This window comes from Podarcis gaigeae (genome assembly GCF_964106915.1).
Source record: "Podarcis gaigeae genome assembly, chromosome: 3".
NCBI lineage: Eukaryota > Metazoa > Chordata > Lepidosauria > Squamata > Lacertidae > Podarcis > Podarcis gaigeae.
Window position 1 is genome coordinate 41,245,096 of NC_139680.1, and position 17,653 is coordinate 41,262,748.

General features: G+C 40.6%; 1 protein-coding gene across 1 annotated transcript in view; it reads right to left on the minus strand.

Moving 5' to 3' along the window:
• SNAP91 (synaptosome associated protein 91) overlaps positions 1–17,653 on the minus strand; it is a 68,888-nt gene that overhangs the window by 1,869 nt on the left and 49,366 nt on the right. The window contains exons 16-28 of the mRNA XM_083730166.1: positions 14,819–14,926; positions 13,901–14,191; positions 13,606–13,686; positions 13,382–13,453; positions 12,428–12,511; positions 11,269–11,352; positions 8,407–8,550; positions 6,093–6,242; positions 4,924–4,954; positions 3,816–3,927; positions 2,399–2,479; positions 1,339–1,443; positions 115–217 (exon numbers count right to left, since the gene is read on the minus strand). Coding sequence (XP_083586292.1) covers positions 125–217; positions 1,339–1,443; positions 2,399–2,479; positions 3,816–3,927; positions 4,924–4,954; positions 6,093–6,242; positions 8,407–8,550; positions 11,269–11,352; positions 12,428–12,511; positions 13,382–13,453; positions 13,606–13,686; positions 13,901–14,191; positions 14,819–14,926 — 1,436 coding nt within the window. The 3' untranslated portion in view covers positions 115–124. The remainder of the gene's footprint in view (positions 1–114; positions 218–1,338; positions 1,444–2,398; positions 2,480–3,815; positions 3,928–4,923; positions 4,955–6,092; positions 6,243–8,406; positions 8,551–11,268; positions 11,353–12,427; positions 12,512–13,381; positions 13,454–13,605; positions 13,687–13,900; positions 14,192–14,818; positions 14,927–17,653) is intronic.

The window sequence follows — 17,653 nt, forward strand, 5'->3', positions numbered from 1 at the left end:
GCCCACTGCTAAAACCTTCCAAACTTAGGAAAAAATAGTTATTTGACTTCAGTCACCTAAGCAAATGCCAGAAAAGAAAGCTCAAGTAAGTAAATAGGTCCGGCAATCCTATACCTTAAACAGTTCATAAGAAATCCTTGATGTTAAGATCCGCTAATGGGTCCTTTGTTGGTGGTTTTTTGGGACTCTGAGTGGCAGGTGTAGGGCTTGGAGAGAGCTTAACGGGTTTCCCATCAGTCAAGAAGAGCATGAAACAAACACACAAACAAAAAAGAGAGAGAAGAGAAGAGTATAAGGACAACGGTAAGATAAATATTAGGATTCACCTACAAACAAAATTAAGATGCAATAGATTGAAGATGAAAACCATTCCAATGTTACACCTGTCCCACAGATGTAACTTACTTTAGACACATTTTAAGTTAAGCATATCTAGGGATGGAACACACTGTAGTGGGTATACTTCTGCACTTAAGTTGTGCTTCCTGCAGTAAGTACTGGCAGGTAAGTTTGAAGACAAATGAGGAGATAGTGGTTTATATCCAACAGAAGAAGTTTTCAATAGTTTACATTTAATCCAGCCGTTTGAACAGAGATCCTGCTTTAGTGCTCCCTTGTAATAGAAGTATAATCTAGGAGGATGGCAGGGCCTTTTCCAACATGGCACCTGCTTCATGGAGCTCCCTGACCCAGAACGCTGTTTTGTTTAGAAAGGAACTTTATCTTCTCCAGTTTGATGATGTTGAGTACAAACTAATGCATTTTACTATTTATATATATTTTTACTTGATGATTTATTTACCTAACTTGTATTGAGGATAGCAACTACAAATCACAAAAGAAAATGGATGCGATAAACCCATTTTCTTCTGCTAAAGGAAAGTGGCATGCAAGCATTTTGTATTACTGCAGAAATGCAACTGCTCTGCATGGAAGCCAAAATATATTGTAATACAGTCGTACCGTGGGGAGTCTTGGGAGTCGAATGTTCCGGCTCCCGAACGATCAAAACTCGGAAGTGAGTGTTCCAGTTTTTGAACTTTTTTGGGAAGCCAAACATCCGACAAGGCTTCCCATTGGCTGCAGGAGCTTCCTGCAGCCAATCAAGAAGCCGAGCATTGGTTTCCAAACGTTTTGGAAGTTGAACAGACTTCCAGAACGGATTCCATTCGACTTCCAAGGTACGACTGTAATAATTTAAATGTTTAAAACACTCAAAGGAGTTTAAAAGGTAAATTGCTGAAAATACAGGAGAGGGTCACAGGACAAAAGAGGAGACATAAAAGTTAAGCTGCTCCGGAAAAAAAGACCTTCTAGAGAGAAATTGTTAGCCCTTACTTGTGCACCAGCTGCTGCAGCTGCTCCAAATGGCGGCCTCATCATAGGCTGTCCGTACATAACCGGCTGCTGTGGCATCATTGGGACACCTGATCCAGGAGGTTGCTGGGAAGTATTAAGAGAACAATGAATGATGCATGCAGTACAAACAAGGCAAGCTTGTGTCTTAGCTGGCTGACAACATCTTGGCAAGACAGGTACTGCTAGCCTCCATCCTTTCAGGTATGCACAGTCCAATGAGTGTGCCAGATTTCCACTATACAAAAATCAAATCTCAACAACAATGCACACTTCAGGTAGGTTGTATGCCCTATTGCCAGTAGTTGTCAACTTTTTCAGACCTGGGACTCACCTTTAACCCAAGCATGCATTGTGGGACTTATTTTCTTCTTCTTCCTCTTCTTCTTCTACTACTATCTATCTATCTATCTATCTATCTATCTATCTATCTATCTGTATGGTGGTAGTGCTGCCACCTTAGATCAGGCTGTAATCCATTACTGAGTCCTAACCAACCAGATGAAGACCAACACCCTTTGTAATCTGTTAGCAAACCCCAGCAAACTCCTTATGCAGTGCACTGTGTATTGTGCAGTGACAAGCATAGAAATTGGTGTTCGGTGCATCGATTGGCATCAGATGTATCCTTTTTTAAAGGGAACGTGTTCCTGCTCTTCAAGGTTCAAATGATAAACTTCAGTGTGTGACAAATGTCTGATGAAAACTAAGAAGGCAGGACCGAGGAAAGATTCCTGGGGCAGAGCTTCAGAGTTCTGCATAGTTTTCTTGCTCCTTCCAGAAGCATGCAAAATATCCAAGTTAAGCAAGGTTACAAAAACGGTAATGTGGGCTGACTTCTGTTTTTCCTCTTGCTCAATGCTGACTTTTTTTTTTTTTAAAGGGCAAAATATACAAGTCTTGGCCATAAGCAACTTAAAAAGGAAGCAAAGGTTAAGTGGCAGGTGGTGGCAATCCTTCCTGTCATTGTTTTTTTTTTTTTGTTTTTTTTTTTAAGAAAATGACTGATCAAATGCAATCTCTATTATTAAATGTCACTCACCATCCCAAATCCTGGTGCAGGCTGTGCAGGGGGGGCACCTGATGTAGGAGGGGCAGCACCTGCTGGAGCTCCAGATCCTGTCTAGAAACCAGAATAACAAACACCAGACACTGATTACAGATTATACAGATATGAACCCACACACACACTCACTTCCAACATTAAGTCACTGTTCAACACTCGTTACAGAAGCCCATCCTGCCATTTCCACATCCTGCCAAAGTTAAATCAACACAGGACAGATTCATTGTATTAAAAGCTGTCACCCAGCAATTATCCTCCTCTTCCTTGTTAACTCGCCTTTCACGTAAGTCTCAAGGATTTACAGTTATACAATAAAAAAAACCTAACATAGTCATCAATTTAGTTTGTCGAATGTTACAAATTTCTGGGTTTATTCAGAGCTACCTTTGAAAATATTCAACTTCTCTACGTTATTCACTTGTTTCTCAAGCAGACAGACTCATAGCCAGATCCGAACACAGTGACTTTGGCCCCAGTTCCCGCCTTGTGTGCAACCCCTTTCCACTAAACTGCCACAATCTAGAACTCTGAAACATGCTGGGTCTTGAACTGGCCATACTGTCGCCACAAGAGGTGCAAAATGTGGCACTAGGATACTGTAGCTAGGCATTTTGATCACACCATGCTTAACTTGTTTTTACTGCACTGGCTGCCAGTTCATTTCCTGGCTCAATTCAAGGTGCTTTATAGCCTTAAATGACTTGGGGGCAGGGGACCACAACAAACGGTTTCTCCCATATGTTCTTCCCTAGATCACCACTGGACACTCTGTTTCAGATTATGCAGCCCTGTGAGGCTAGTCAGGCAGTGGGCAGCAACCAGAGGCAGAGCTTTCTATGGAGTGGTGCCTACCCCACAGAATAAATTGAGATTTGCCAGGCCCTGTCTCTTTACTGTTTTAGAATATTGGCTGAATATTTTCTTGTTTAATTTGAAAGCTTTTATATTTCAGACTGCTGTCCCAAGGTGGTGGATTGTTTCACAACAACCAGCAACACTATTAACAACAGTGTTTTCAACAAATATTCTAGTTTCCCATGGTTTGTTAGCACTCTGGATTATTCTCTGAAGTAAGGTTGGGTATAGTGAACAAAAGCATTTATACTAAAGGTACAGGAGGCATAAATTGAAAACATGCTTTCATTCAAACACTAAGGAAGTGTTATGCTCCCGGAACAAATGATAAGATAACTACATAATTTAAACAATAGTAGGATGGGATATACATTTCCTAAACTTTCTAACGTTAGTGTAAACAGACTTCAGACAATCCAGCCCGTAATAATGGTTTTCTAGGGTGACAAAGCTCTTGCTTGTGGCAGAGTCTATTGAAATGGCTAATCAATTCATATGCATTTCACTAAAAATAAGAAGTATCAACAACACTACATACCATTGGGCCACTTGGAGGAACGCCAGTTGACCATGTTGCAGGTGCTACTTTGGGTTGCCAATTGGCTCCTCCTGTCAACTTCCTCTCTCCTGCGTTCCACTGAAGATCTCCCCTAAAACAGACAATGATTTTGAATGCTAACCAACCAACCAACCAACCAACCAACCAACCAGCTAAGGGACAGAACTGGAAATAGTGCAATATTTTGGGCTGGAACAAAAGCAATGTTTAGATTTGCACTACTACTGGCTTTTAGATTACAAAATGAAATACAGGTATACCTCATTTTGTTGTGCTTCACTTTGCATTTTATTGCAGATATTGCTCCTTAAAAGGAGACGGGTGCAGCTGTAGGCAGCCTGCCACTTCCAGTGGAAGGAAGCCTCCTGCTACCGCTGCCACTTTCTGGCCATGGGAGTGCAGCTGGCATAGCGCTGGAGTCAGGTTTCCCTCCCCCCCCCCCTGCAGCCTTGGGGGCCTGGCTTAATAGACCACAGTGTAATGCAAGCATAACTTTTACCTGCACTGGGAAACAATTTTGTGTGTGTGTGACTCGCTTTATTACAATATTAGCTTTATTGCGGTGGTCTGGAACCAAACCCGCAACACCTCTGAGGTATGCCTGTACAATGTTCCTTAATCTTCAGTATGCAATGGAAAATACAGCAATTCATAAAGCTTTCACTTATGAAACTGTGGAGAGAAGTACTAGCAATCCATTCTGTCATAAGAGACCAGGTTTTTACTGACAGGACCATTCTATTTTTGTCATCTTTCCAAAGAATGGATTTAAAAGAATACATAACCAAGAGGAGTGTGAGGGGAGTGCACCACCCCCAGCAGCGCAATCCCAGTAGAGTGCCATTGTGGCTGCCCCCCCGGGTGCCCTGCCCCTGCGGCTGGCGCGCCCCACCCCCAGGACACGCGCCAGCCCTGCTCTCCGCTCCCCAGTGCCAGAGCATGAAGCTCCGCCACTGTTTATAGGGAAGCAGAAGCAGAAGTTTCATTAAAAATACTACTAATAAATAGAAGCACCACAAATGCAAAGTCAGTCAGTAAAAAGTACAGTATGTTCATGTCTGGAATTTTGATTTTACTAGCTACTTACTTCTTTGATGTTGTACCAGAAATTCCAAGATCTGCAAAGATGGAAAGGTAATTTGAAAACAGTTTTGCCCAACTTGCATATAAAGATATCAACATCTATTTCAACAGTTCTTACAATGACCAAAATATGCCTGATCATTTGATACATAGGAACATGATATAAGACAGCTTTATGAGTTAGAGAATTGGTTCAGATGCCATCTAGCAGCAGTTCTGAGGAACCAGCGACTCTCTAGATCGAGGTTTGGACCACAATCTCCATCATCCCTGACCACTGGTCCTCCTAGCTTGTAGTACAAATACAGGTGGAGATGCACGTTTGGGAAACTCTCCTCTAGATGGTGTTGGATTTCCAGTTATCATGACTAGTGGTTAGGAATGATTGGAAAGGGGATTCAACATTTGGAAGGCCACAGGTTCTCCATTCTTGACTTAATGAAACCACTGACTAATGAATGCAATTTTGAGCTCATTGAATCATTAAGGGTCAACAGACTTAAGCAGCATTTATTCAGCTATAAAAAAGTGACTGAAATGAAAATAACGCACAATATATCAAAAAGGTTTCTCACACTATTCAAGGACAGATGCAACACTGAGATGCAATTTCACAATCCTATCTGTTCTGGGCATCTTCATGCAAACACATGGTCTTTATTACTGTCATCTGAGTGTTAATCTCTGAAGCATAAGGTAAAGCCAGAAATCAATGCTTATTTTAGGTAGCATTTACTGGCCATCCATGTAACCACAAATTTAATTTTCTACTTCTCACTTTAAATGCTACTCTTAGGAATGTGAGTAATTTTATTTTAACTATTATTCTTCCATTTACTATCTTTTTTTTTTTAAAAAAAAAAATGTCTTCAAGTGATTTGCTTAACTTGTAGAATTGAGCCAACTCAGCAATATAAAAAGTGTTGTATATGCTTCAGTGTCACAAGTTCAGGACGAGAACAGGAATTTCCTGTCACACAGAAAATGAAAACCTCATCACTTTGTCTTCCTATAGGGGAAGAAACACATCCTTCTGCAATAACTATTGAAGAGATACGCAACAGAGGCACACTGAGTGTAAATCATGTCCAACTGATTAGTACGATACACTATGGGTCACCGAAAAAAACAAAGCGAAACCCACTTCCAAGCACTGAAGTTTCCCAAACTTACTCCCTACTAAGTTTGCGAGAGAGGAATCAAGATCACTTCCAATGCCTTTGGTTGCAGCTGAAGTAGAAGAGGCGGCTATTCCTGAAGCAGAGAGCGGTTGACCAGATGGCACCATAGTTGGCATAAGGAGGTCACCTAAGCCATCAAACACTGTAGATTAAAAAAGAGCAGTAGTTTAGGGCACCAATGTTTTGTAAAGCACGGCCTGGGTAACATGGGTCGAGGCAACTGACATCCAAAATGGTCAAACCATGAACTTCGTAACACATACAATCACTACAGATCTTAGTACCACCATCACATAGATTTAATGTTAATGTAATGCCAATGGAAGGCATGCATGCAAGCTATCTGGCTAACACACTGAATCTTACTCTAATCCTGTATATAATTTATTCTAATGAATAATCTGAAGAGATCCAAATAATGACTAGTATTTTACCTTGGAAACCTCTTAAGATGTAGAATACCCTGCATTTCAACACTGCTTAGCTTCCAATACCATTACCATGAATTCAGATGGAAAGAGAAATGAAGTTATGGGTTGTTGTTTTTTTTAAAAAAAATCAAGACAAGACCACGTATTATTATACTACAAGAATCTTCTATGGGGTCTTTGTTACATTCTGAAATGTCAAACAGGGCGTCTGTCTGGACATTGTTTCCCCCCAGGATAGTCCTTGGGAGAGGTTAGGAGTAGGTCTCAGGCTTGCACACTCCATCCCTTCATTTTTCCCTGTGGTGGGAAGAACAACTGAACTAGACAGTAGGCCTCTATTTGTGTATGAATTCAAGGTATCACAGTCCACTTGCCAATCAGCTTTCTAAGACCAGAAAAGAAAGCATGGAGTTAGGTAACTACTGAAATGAATTGTGACTGCTGCAGAATTGCAGATGTGGAAGGAATTGCCATCAGATAGTCTTTTCATAAGCTACATTCAATAACTATGATATCCCTAAGTTTAATTCTCTGTAGCCAACTTTTTAATCTTTCTCCCTTCAAAAACATCTGAACTACCCCACATTTAGTTTTTACATATGGTGAAGAGAAAATTAGGGACACCATATGGCAATGGTTTTATTGCTTCTGGCAGGCAAACATGGGAAGTTTCAGAATATCTCCTTGAATTTTCTCTATAATAAGTATTTTTGACCTCCAATTTCTATCTCAGCATACTTTATGGCAAACATCTGGCCAATTCTCCTTGGGATTGTCTAGGTAGTTCTTATAACAGTACACATTAAGTGTGTCAGGAAGAATGGATAGTTGTGGGTGCAAAGAAAATTGGAAAACATAAAACCTGCTCAACATTAAACAAGGGTAAGAAAGCCAGAGAAGATAACTTGTAGTAAGAATTACTGAGACAGAAGTATCAATAAGCCTATTGTGACGTCCATTGGAAAACTAACTGCACAGTAAGTTTTCCAAACCACAAAAGTATTTCATTTCTGACATCTATAAGCTAGGATAGTGGGTTATATTTTTTTCCTTTAAAAGTATTGCTTTAGAAGGTATCAGAAAGAATATAATATTGCCATGGATTGGCATAACTTTTCCAGCTCAAATATCACATTTGGAAAAATATACCACAACCCAGAGGATCTCATCCCATTATACCTAATTAGGTAGCAATTTCTAAGCCAGACCAACATTACATGGTGAGTACACCTATTCACATCAGATGTGCATGCCAATGTTAGTAAGCCGACTTGCACTATGCTCCGACAAGCGATCAAATAAAGCAAAGCAATACTAAAATATTTTGTTTTTATTTATTCTGTTGCAGAACTCACCCAAATTGCAAATTTGTAGCAAGGCCCCAGCATGAAAGTATAGAATGAAAGAGATACAAACAGAAAACGACAGAGCAGTGATGAAAGGTTAAGCTTTATGTCAAGGGAAGAACACCCTGGAAGTCCATTATATCTAACATTTTTGTGCCATGCACGCTTGGAAAAGGCTCAGCAAAAATAGCAAGACCACACATCCATATACTGAATAAACAGTACAAAGTGTCTGCAGTTTCAGGAGTTTCCTTTAAACAAACATGCACATGCAAAGAGAGGACTTTGGTTTGATCTGTGTTTAAACCCTACGAAAGACAACTGCGTGACAGGAACTTTGCTTCAATTTACACTGCGCTAAACATTTACGCATTTCAAAGGAGCACAAGGCAGGAAATTTTTAAGCCTCCAAAGAAATCCTTCTGAATGCCCTTTTGCACATCAGGGAGAGTTGTAACAGCATCTCATCTCATAAATGAAATCAGCATTTTGTTCTGGAAATTTACAAAAACAAAACACCCCAACTCACCTGAGGGATCAAAGGAAGTGCCGCCAGGAGAAGGTGAGGGTGATGCTCCAAAAGCAGCTTCAAAATTGGGCTGTAGTATATTAGCCTGAGCTGGAGTAACAGGGGAAGGTGAAGGAGAAGGAGCAATAAAAGAACCCCCAAAACCTGTGGAAAAATGAAAGAGGGAGAAATGAGAAAATAATTAGATAACTACTAAAAGCTGGCCAGCACACACAGATCTGAATACTCTTAAGGGGCAAAGCAAATTTTTGGATACATGGTACTATTTCTTGCTTTACATAGCAGAACAACTGGGGACTGTTGCACATCCATCCTCTCGGAACACTTTATGGTAGGACTTAATACTAAAAAAAAACCTCTTGTCCTGATCAAACTATTAGGGATCAAAGTTGCTTGCTGTATCATTTCCTTCCCTTCAGTACTTAATTGCTGCAAGATCAATTTAGAGCTGAGATAAGGTTTGATGTAAAAGCTTGCACACTTACTGCCAACAACTCAAAAGTTACTTTTGACCATTTGCTGTGATTCTACATTAGAGGGGAAAAGAAACTCTAATAATTATATAATCACTTGCGAAATATATAGACCAGCTTTATTCATTGTTGGGAGCCTGCACGTGTCCCAAGCTAGGAATAATACAGTGAAGGACATATGATCTCATCGGACACATTATGGTACACATGGCTATCCTGCTCTTTTGACATATTTGTGTACTGTACTATCAAGGTACATTTTCTGAATCAGAGAGCACTCCAATATTTTGCTACTCCTTTTACTGCCCTTCTAGTGCATTAGTTCTGAGAAATTCATAAACATCGTCATCCGCGTAGCAGCCATGAGTTAGTTAGCAATTATCTAAGCTGGAGGGTATATTTGCGCACACATTTCAATTATAAACCCCATTTTCACTCACTGCATTAACTTGAGCAAAATAAACAATTGGCAGTAGGCAAGAGAAGAGGGCTGAAGCAGTAATGTGCTTCCTTTGGCCTGCAAGGCAAAATAATACAGCTAAGAAGGCTTAAGTCAGTCTTATTACTAAGGGTCTGATAAAGCCATAAAAGCCTTCAAGAACTAGAAGCCAAAGCAGGGGTGGAAAACCACCTTCAACCCAAGGGCTGCATTATCCTCTGGGCAGCCTTCCAGGGGAGACCTGCTAGTGGTGGGCAGAGCAATGGATGCAAATTTTAGCTTTGTACAGTAGGCTAGTTTCTATACACCTTAAACACACCCCTCTCTATCCTTCAACCAGGGAAGTAAGAGATGCTATCAGAGTTCAAGGGCACTATCTGGCTGTGCAAAAGCCCTCAAGGAGAACGTCTATCGGGTCCATTGAGGGGTGTAACTTCGGGAGAATTCTGAGGGGCAGTTAGAGAGGCCTGAAGGGAAACATTCAGACCCAGGGCCTGGATTTCCCTACACTTCCAACTTTTTATATCTGCTGCTGCATGAATCAAGAACTAAATGTTTGGCACCTCCGCTTTCATGCTTTAAAAGCTCTGCCTTTACTTATGTTATTGCTGAAGCCTAATCAAAGTCACAAAAAAGCAAGCACAATTGCATCTATGGTGTAAACGTGCTACTTACTAATGGCGTTGCTACTAATAATGAGTAACAGAGAGCATTACTACTGAGCAGCCCGTGAAATGGATGCATTGTGGGAAAGGACTTTCTACAATGCGTTTTAGAGGTCCAGGTGGAACTGCCTCCACAAGAAAAGGATGCCTCCATACTATAAACATGAAAGGTTGGCTTTGGTGAAATATTGTTCTTGTCAGGAAGGCACCCTTGGAATAGCATTTCTTGTGTTCTCTTTAGAGGTGTGCAAATACAGACAATTCTGTTCTGGACATGCATCTTAGGCAAATAACTACATCCCCTAATTTTGTGTGCCTCAAATCAGCCAAACCTCTCTCAGGTCAGGGCTTTTTGTTGTTGTTTAATGTTCTCTGTTTCATTCAAATACATTTTATCCCATTTTTACTTCAAGGAATTTGGGGCAACATCAAATATCCTGTAAGCACATGTAGCATGTTTGATCTGAACAACTGGGTGACACAGACTGTGCTGCGTGAGTGGAGGTGGTGCCATGATCAGAGAGTGGGAATTTTAAACAAAAGATCTCCCTGGTCTTAGTCTAATGCTAACTATGGCACCATGCGGACTCTTAGGATATTAATCTCTAGTTCGTTTAATTAAACGTTTCATAGAATAAATTTAGGCTAACGAAAAGCGTCAAAATGATGTCTCTGCAAATACTTTGCTTTGCATCAGTAGAACAGAAAAATATCTTCTTCATCCTGACTGGCTAAACAGAACTAGCAGCAACACAATTCTATTGGCTTAGAACAGTGGAGAGAAATCTCTGGCCTGTAGATTGAAAGTGGCTTACTAGGCCTCCATGTCAGGTTTCTCACATCACATTACTTCCTACTTCCCTGTGAAATTCTACTGAGTTACAGCTAAGCTTTTAGCACTGAAAAAAATGACTTCCTCTTTTCTCTGCGTTCCAAGAAAGGCAAGCTAAGATGTTTCTACGTGTGTGTGTGTGTGTGTGTGTGTGAGAGAGAGAGAGAGAGAGAGAACATGACAGACAGAGGTGGTGTGTGTTTTGACTCTTGAGCCACTTGAGCAGGTGGTCCTCAACCACTTCCCTTACCCTGAAGGAATTTAGCACTGCAGAGGCCTAATGTTCCCCACCCCTGGCTCAGTCATGTTTTCTAATGCACCAAATGGAGTGAAGCTTGCTGCTTCTGTAAGCGATCACCCAATACCTGTGCTCAAGTAAAGAAATATTAAAAAATATTTTTTTAAAAACTACCACCATGATGTTAAGAATGGCACATAATTGTTTTTCATTACCAGCCAATAGGTCGGCGGAAGCAGAGGAGCTAGAAGCAGCTTGGGTTGCAGGCTGGGGTTCAGGAGCACTACTTCCAAAAGCATCTATAGGTATTTCCATGAGACAGCAATAAAAGGCAAGAGGGTTTAAACAATGAGTAGGTTAATGTACAAGTTTGGGGCAAAGCACACAACCCTGGACTACCAAAACAAGACAACTGCCATTTTTCATGGCTGTAGAAAAACCACCACCAAGGATATTAGTAAGTTTTGATCACAGCTCTTCCAGAAGAAAGCAAAAGAAAGCTATCCTATACCACCCTACTGAATTACCAGTTTGCATTCGGTGATCTGAAGCAAATCACTTAGGTACAGTCTAGCTGAAGGAAGGAGAAACCTGTGGCATTCCAGATGTTGCTGGACTCCAGCTCCCATCAGCCCCAGCCGACATTGTTAGTAGTCAGGGAAGATGGGAGTCTGGTCCAGTAACAGCTGGAGGGCCATAGGTTTCTGTCTAAATGGAAGCTCAGCTTTCTGCAAAAAAAACTCTCCCTCCCTGCCATCATTGGCAAAGTGACGGAAAGCTTGATTGTACAGAAAATAAACATATGTATGCAAATATTTTAGAGGGAAATATTTTCCAGGCATTGAATGGAAAAAGCATAATTAAGGTACAGTCAAATTCAGATTCTCAAATTTGTAAAATATGATAAGCTTCCACAATTTTGCCCTTTTGTATCTAATTCCACAGAATTGGGATCAACTGACATATCTCTCCCATTTGAAAACACATCAACAAAAGTTTCTCAACTCCATTCCTTACTAGTTACTTAAAGATATTAGGCAGCTGGAAATAGAAACCACACAAGCAATATAAAAGCATCACTGCAAAGCACTCTATACACACTGTAGGTGAAGAATATAATAATTCAAGTTATTTAAGCAAGAAAGCAATTCCATGCATGAAATGTTGCTGAAATCAGGAGAGATGATGGAATAAATAAAAAGGGCTAATGGTTTATTTTATAGCAAACAGTTTAAATGCATATTCAGTAACAACATAAAAACTGTAACAAACAAAACTGTTAAGGAACTTTAATTTCTAGTGAAGAAAAATGAAATGGAACTGAAATGAAATGAAATGTGAAGTTCTCTAATGGTGAGAAGGAACAATACCCACCACCAAACAGGTCAATCACACCTGAAGACTCCACTTTAGCTGGGGAGGCAGTGGGCAGGGACGATGGTGCTGCAAATGCATCCACTGCAGTAAGCATGATATATTTAGTATAAGCAAATCAGGAGTGATGAGATCCAACTACCTTGGATCCATGAAAACACAGTAAATAAACATTGACTTCTGAGATATCAGCGCACGTGTTCCCTTTACATTTCTCATGCAGTATCCAAAATTTAGTTCTTTCCACTATAGTACTTTAAATAAGCATTTTGCAAGCAGTGCAACTATTTTAACACCACACAAACATACACAGTTCCCATTTCTATTTATCTTCTATACATACAAACTTTATCATACATTATTTTTCCTTGATACCCATAAGGATTTTAAATATATTTTATCACTCCGCTGACATCTTGTGATAATGTCTCATCTATGAAATCAACTTACTGACCCAAAAAGTACTTTTTATCATAGGGAGAATTTTGCATATACAAGTCCTTCCCCCCAAATTCCCTGTATCTACCAAGTCATGCTACCACTACTACTTATCCTAATCATTGTTGTGACACATCTGCAGTATGATCTTAAGCATGCCCACTAAATCAGGAGTTCTATTGAGTTCCAGGTCTCTATGGAGTCTGCTTAGCACTGCCACTTCTTTGTTCTCCAGACTTCCTTGCAACCTTTATTGTCCTTGCCACACATAGCAGGTGGTAAGATTCAAACCCAATGGGACTTCCTGGAAATAATTTCCCAAGTACTCTGGGAAATGTTGTTGCACAAGTTGCTTCAAACTTTGACGAAAATGCATACAGAGGAGAGATCAGCTTTGTATTGATGAAGAAAGTAACCACTGACTCTTCAGCAGCTCAAACTGAGTTGTATTGAAACAAATTTGGGAAGGGAAGGGTTGTGCTAAGTCATGTGAGAGAAAGCAACAAGCACACTCACCAGATAAGAGATCACCAGTTAGAGAACTCTCAGGCACAGGAGAAGCTCCAGTAGGTGGAGAAGAAAAAGCATCTTGCAGAAGACAAAGAAAAACCAAGTAGAAAACAAATGAAGATTGGAAATAGAGAGAGATGCTTCACACAAAATACTGGTCAAAATAGAAAAAGCAATTAAGAGGAGGAGGAGTTTGGGTTTTTAAGGGAAAGGATAGTACTATTCTTTACCTGTACCAAACAGGTCTATGCTAGGAGTAGCATCTGGCTTAGGTGCTGCAGAGGCATCAGCGGGTGCAGACTCAAACAAATCTAAGATCAAGAACACACATGTCTTTAACTCATTTCTGGGAGACAAGACTTGGCAGTTTTTGCAGCTCCAACATGGAATTTTTTTTTTGTTTCTTTCCAATTGTCACAAACAGTACATGTGCAAAAGATTGTTTGCATATGCTGTACATCCAGGATCAATTCCCCCAGAAACATTCTTTTTTTAATTAACAAAAAAGAGTTAAAAACAAATTACCACCAAAGATATCTAGAGCAGGAGTAGGAGCGGAGGAGGAAGTGGTGGTGGTGGTAGTGGTAGTAGCAGACGTGGTAGCAGTAGTGGTAGTGGCAGTGGCCGTAGTAGCAGCAGTAGTAGCAGGGGTTGGAGGGGCCACGGCAGCAGCTGGAGTAGGAGTAGTTGCGGGAACTGAAGCGGCTGCACTAGTTGTAGGGGTAACTACAGGAACGCTGGTCTCGGTGGGCTTCATAGCAAAGAGGTCCAGCTCTGGAGCAGCCTCTGCACTGCCTTCAGATGGGGCAAAGGGGTCTTGTAAAAGGAAAGGGCACAATATATACATGGGATCAGTAGGGAGGGAAATGGGGAGAAACCACACAGAGTGTGGATTAAAACCACACACACAGAGAGAGAGAAATATATAGTATATTATGCATACACACAAAACACAAGAGATCATTAGCTAAGCCTCCACCATCTTTACCAAGGGGTAAATAAACACAGCTTTCCCCACCCCCACCCCTAAAAAATAAGGTGTTTTATTTTTTTTAAGCTTCTAAAGTTATAGTAACTCTGTCATAACGTTACGGTAGCAACCACAGGAAGAAACCCACTGACTGACCTTTAACGTTCAGCATTGTTAGGATGTTTCAGTTAAAAAGGGGGTGGGGGGAACTTCACTGGAAAAGAAAAAAATTAACCACAATTTCTCTACACATGCTCTGGGGGGGTCTACAGATGTGGGGGGGGGGGCTGCTTGATAGATTAGAACTACCTCCCAAGCTGTTGGAGAAAAGATTAAAGGAAGTCATGGGGTGGTGGGGGAGAGAGAGAGAGAGAGAGAGAAAGAGAGAGAGAGACAAACATACTGCCATGTAGTTTATTTCAACAGTACGACAAACACGACAATGACGGACTAGCTAATGAGATGGAACCCACCATTTCCTGAGCATGCATCAAGAGCTGCTGCTACAGGGGTTGGGGTAGCTGGTGCTGCTGCCCCTTCAGCTGCTGCAGGGGCTTCACCAGGAGAAGCTGCAAAGGCATCTTGAATGCAGTTTTAGGAACAGAAATTAAAGAAGGATTAAAAGAAGAAGAAAATATAGTAAAAAAAAAAAAAGAACCAGGTTAAAAATGGCATAGAAAAGATTCCCTTATACAAACTGGAAAGGCAAGGGTGTTGGCGGGGAGGGCCCCACCTGAGTTTTTTGGGTTGCTGTTTTTTGTTGCAGGTAGTTTTGTTTGCTCAATCAACTTGTAGTAGGTGAGGATGCAGAGACAGCCTGAGGGTCACAGGCAAGATATGCAGGATAGCGAATCGCGACCATATATTCATTGTATAAGGGTTCTGAATAGCATGCTCATGTAACAACCAAAATAAGGTTTTTTTAAAAAATAATGGACCAAAATAATGGACTGTATACAATTAGGATAAAAAATTGTAATTAAGACATTAACGTTGTCCTATTCTGTCAAGCTCTCTCATACGTATCTGAACAATAATTCTAAATCTGGGGCATTTCTTAAGATTTAGGAACCAAACTGTGCCAGCAGGCTTCAACTATTTGTACAATAAACTGCAACAATTCCTGATTTTATGGCAATAGGAATGCAATAGTGATGTTCACTTGCTCTTGCAACGTGTCTTGAATTACACTGATATTCCAACATATACAGCCTACGCCCTAAGGAGATGAATTACTAGAAAAATAATAATCATAATCTTACACCGAGCATATAGCATCTTCTTAGAATTGTATAATTACAGTTTTTGGTTATACTGTCCTAAGCAGTTTGACACCCTTTTCTTACATACTATCATCCATACACCATGGGTATCTAATAATGCCTTTGTGCAATAATGGAAATTACTCTAAAAATTTCTACAGTCATAATCCAGCAGTAGTGTGGGATTTTCTAACCTAGACTGTTTTCCATTATCAGGATTAATCTAATACAGTCGTACCTTGGAAGTCGAACAGAATCCGTTCCAAAAGCCTGTTTGACTTCCAAAATGTTCAAAAACCAAATAGCAGCTTCTGATTGGCTGCAGGAAGCTTCTGCAGCCAACTGGTAGCTGCACCAGATGTTCAGATTCCAAAAGAATGTTCGCAAACTGGAACAATCACTTCCGGGTTTGCGGCGTTCTGGAGCCAAAATGTCCAAGTTTCAGGGCGTTTGGGATCCAAGGTACGTCAGTATGGGGAACTTATTAGCTGTATCCAGGCAGATACACTAATGCATTCTATAAGTCACAGGAGTGGGTGTGCCAATTGGCTCTGCCCACATGCTGACTAGCCCAAGTCCCTGGCACCTGCACATAAATGTGTCTGCAAGAAAGGAGTCTCCATGCATATAACTGTATGTGTGAAGGCTTCTGTCTACATGATCTGGATCATTTGATGATTGCAACAGAGCAACTGACAGTGGTACCATTTCCTCCCCAACTGCCAATTCCACAGTGACAGAAAGAGAGGAGGTGTGCCATCTGGATAGCCTTTGTAAGCAGCGCCACTGCTGCCGCCATGCAGAATGAATGACAGAGGACAAGTCCCATTTCAAATTGTTTTCAATTTAATTTAAAGTCTTGATACAAACCAAGCATCAAAGACTTCCATTGCCCATCTGGTTTTGGATTTGATACTTCCTAAGTATAATGGTGAAGAAGAAGGCAGCTGCTTCCCACCTTCCCCTTCATGGTACTATCACCCACTGTAGACTGCTCTACGGCAATACAAGAATCCAGCCTAATCCATCATCTGTGAATGGATGGGTAGGCAAAGTGACTAGGGTAGAAGAGGAGGAACTGAAGAAACCATGGCTGTGGGGACATTAAAGAGAGGAGGGTTATGAATTGCAAATTAGCATTCCTAAATCTGAATACTGTACCATGCAACCCCTAAAAAGGAAGGAAATGTTTTAAGTTACAATTTGTCCAAACACAAAAGCTTTACATGCAGCTAACTTAGGCATGGCATTTTCATGTTAAAAATATACATCTTCACACACACAAAAAGTTACTGATGCCAGCTATTCTAAAAAGCTCACGTTGACATGCATCTGAACTGCAACAGAACCAAGCTAAAGCTGATTTCACACTACTGAAGAGCAAAAGAAGAAGAGAAGAGCAACAGGAAATGGAATCTGCCAAGTTCTCATTGCCCTGAAGTTGTGTAGTCTCCATTTAACACATTACAGCAAACTGTATGGCAGTTGTCCAATAATTAACCAAGAACATTTCAATTTTCAAAAGTTCTGATTTGACAAAGTAATTAAGAAGCTTTATATTAAAGCCATATCAAAATATTGATGAAAATGGCACACAATTTCCTAGCTGCTGTATGTATCATGTTTTCCTCACCTGAGCAACCTCCTAATCAGCCATTTGTTCTTTTTGCACAATGCTTTGTGTGTGTTTGTGTGTGTGTACTTCTTCTGAAAAGCTTGCTTTAAAACAAACAAACAAACCTTCGACTTTTCACCTCTACATAGTTCTATCTGTATTTATCGTTCCATCCTTATCCTTATTGTCATATCAATATATCACAATGTTTGGCTGGTGATATATCTCATTGTTTAAAACCAGATATCGCCTAGCCCTACTTTGAAATATAGATTAGCAGAATAGCCTGAGGTAACAGAATGGCTGAGCCTCCCTCTCACTCCATCAGCCTTTGGGATGTTGCATGAGAGGAATAAACCAATGATACCTCTTCCTGCTGTGCAAGCATTTTAGCATGAAACAAGCCATAGGATTTACAGAACTAGTAGCAG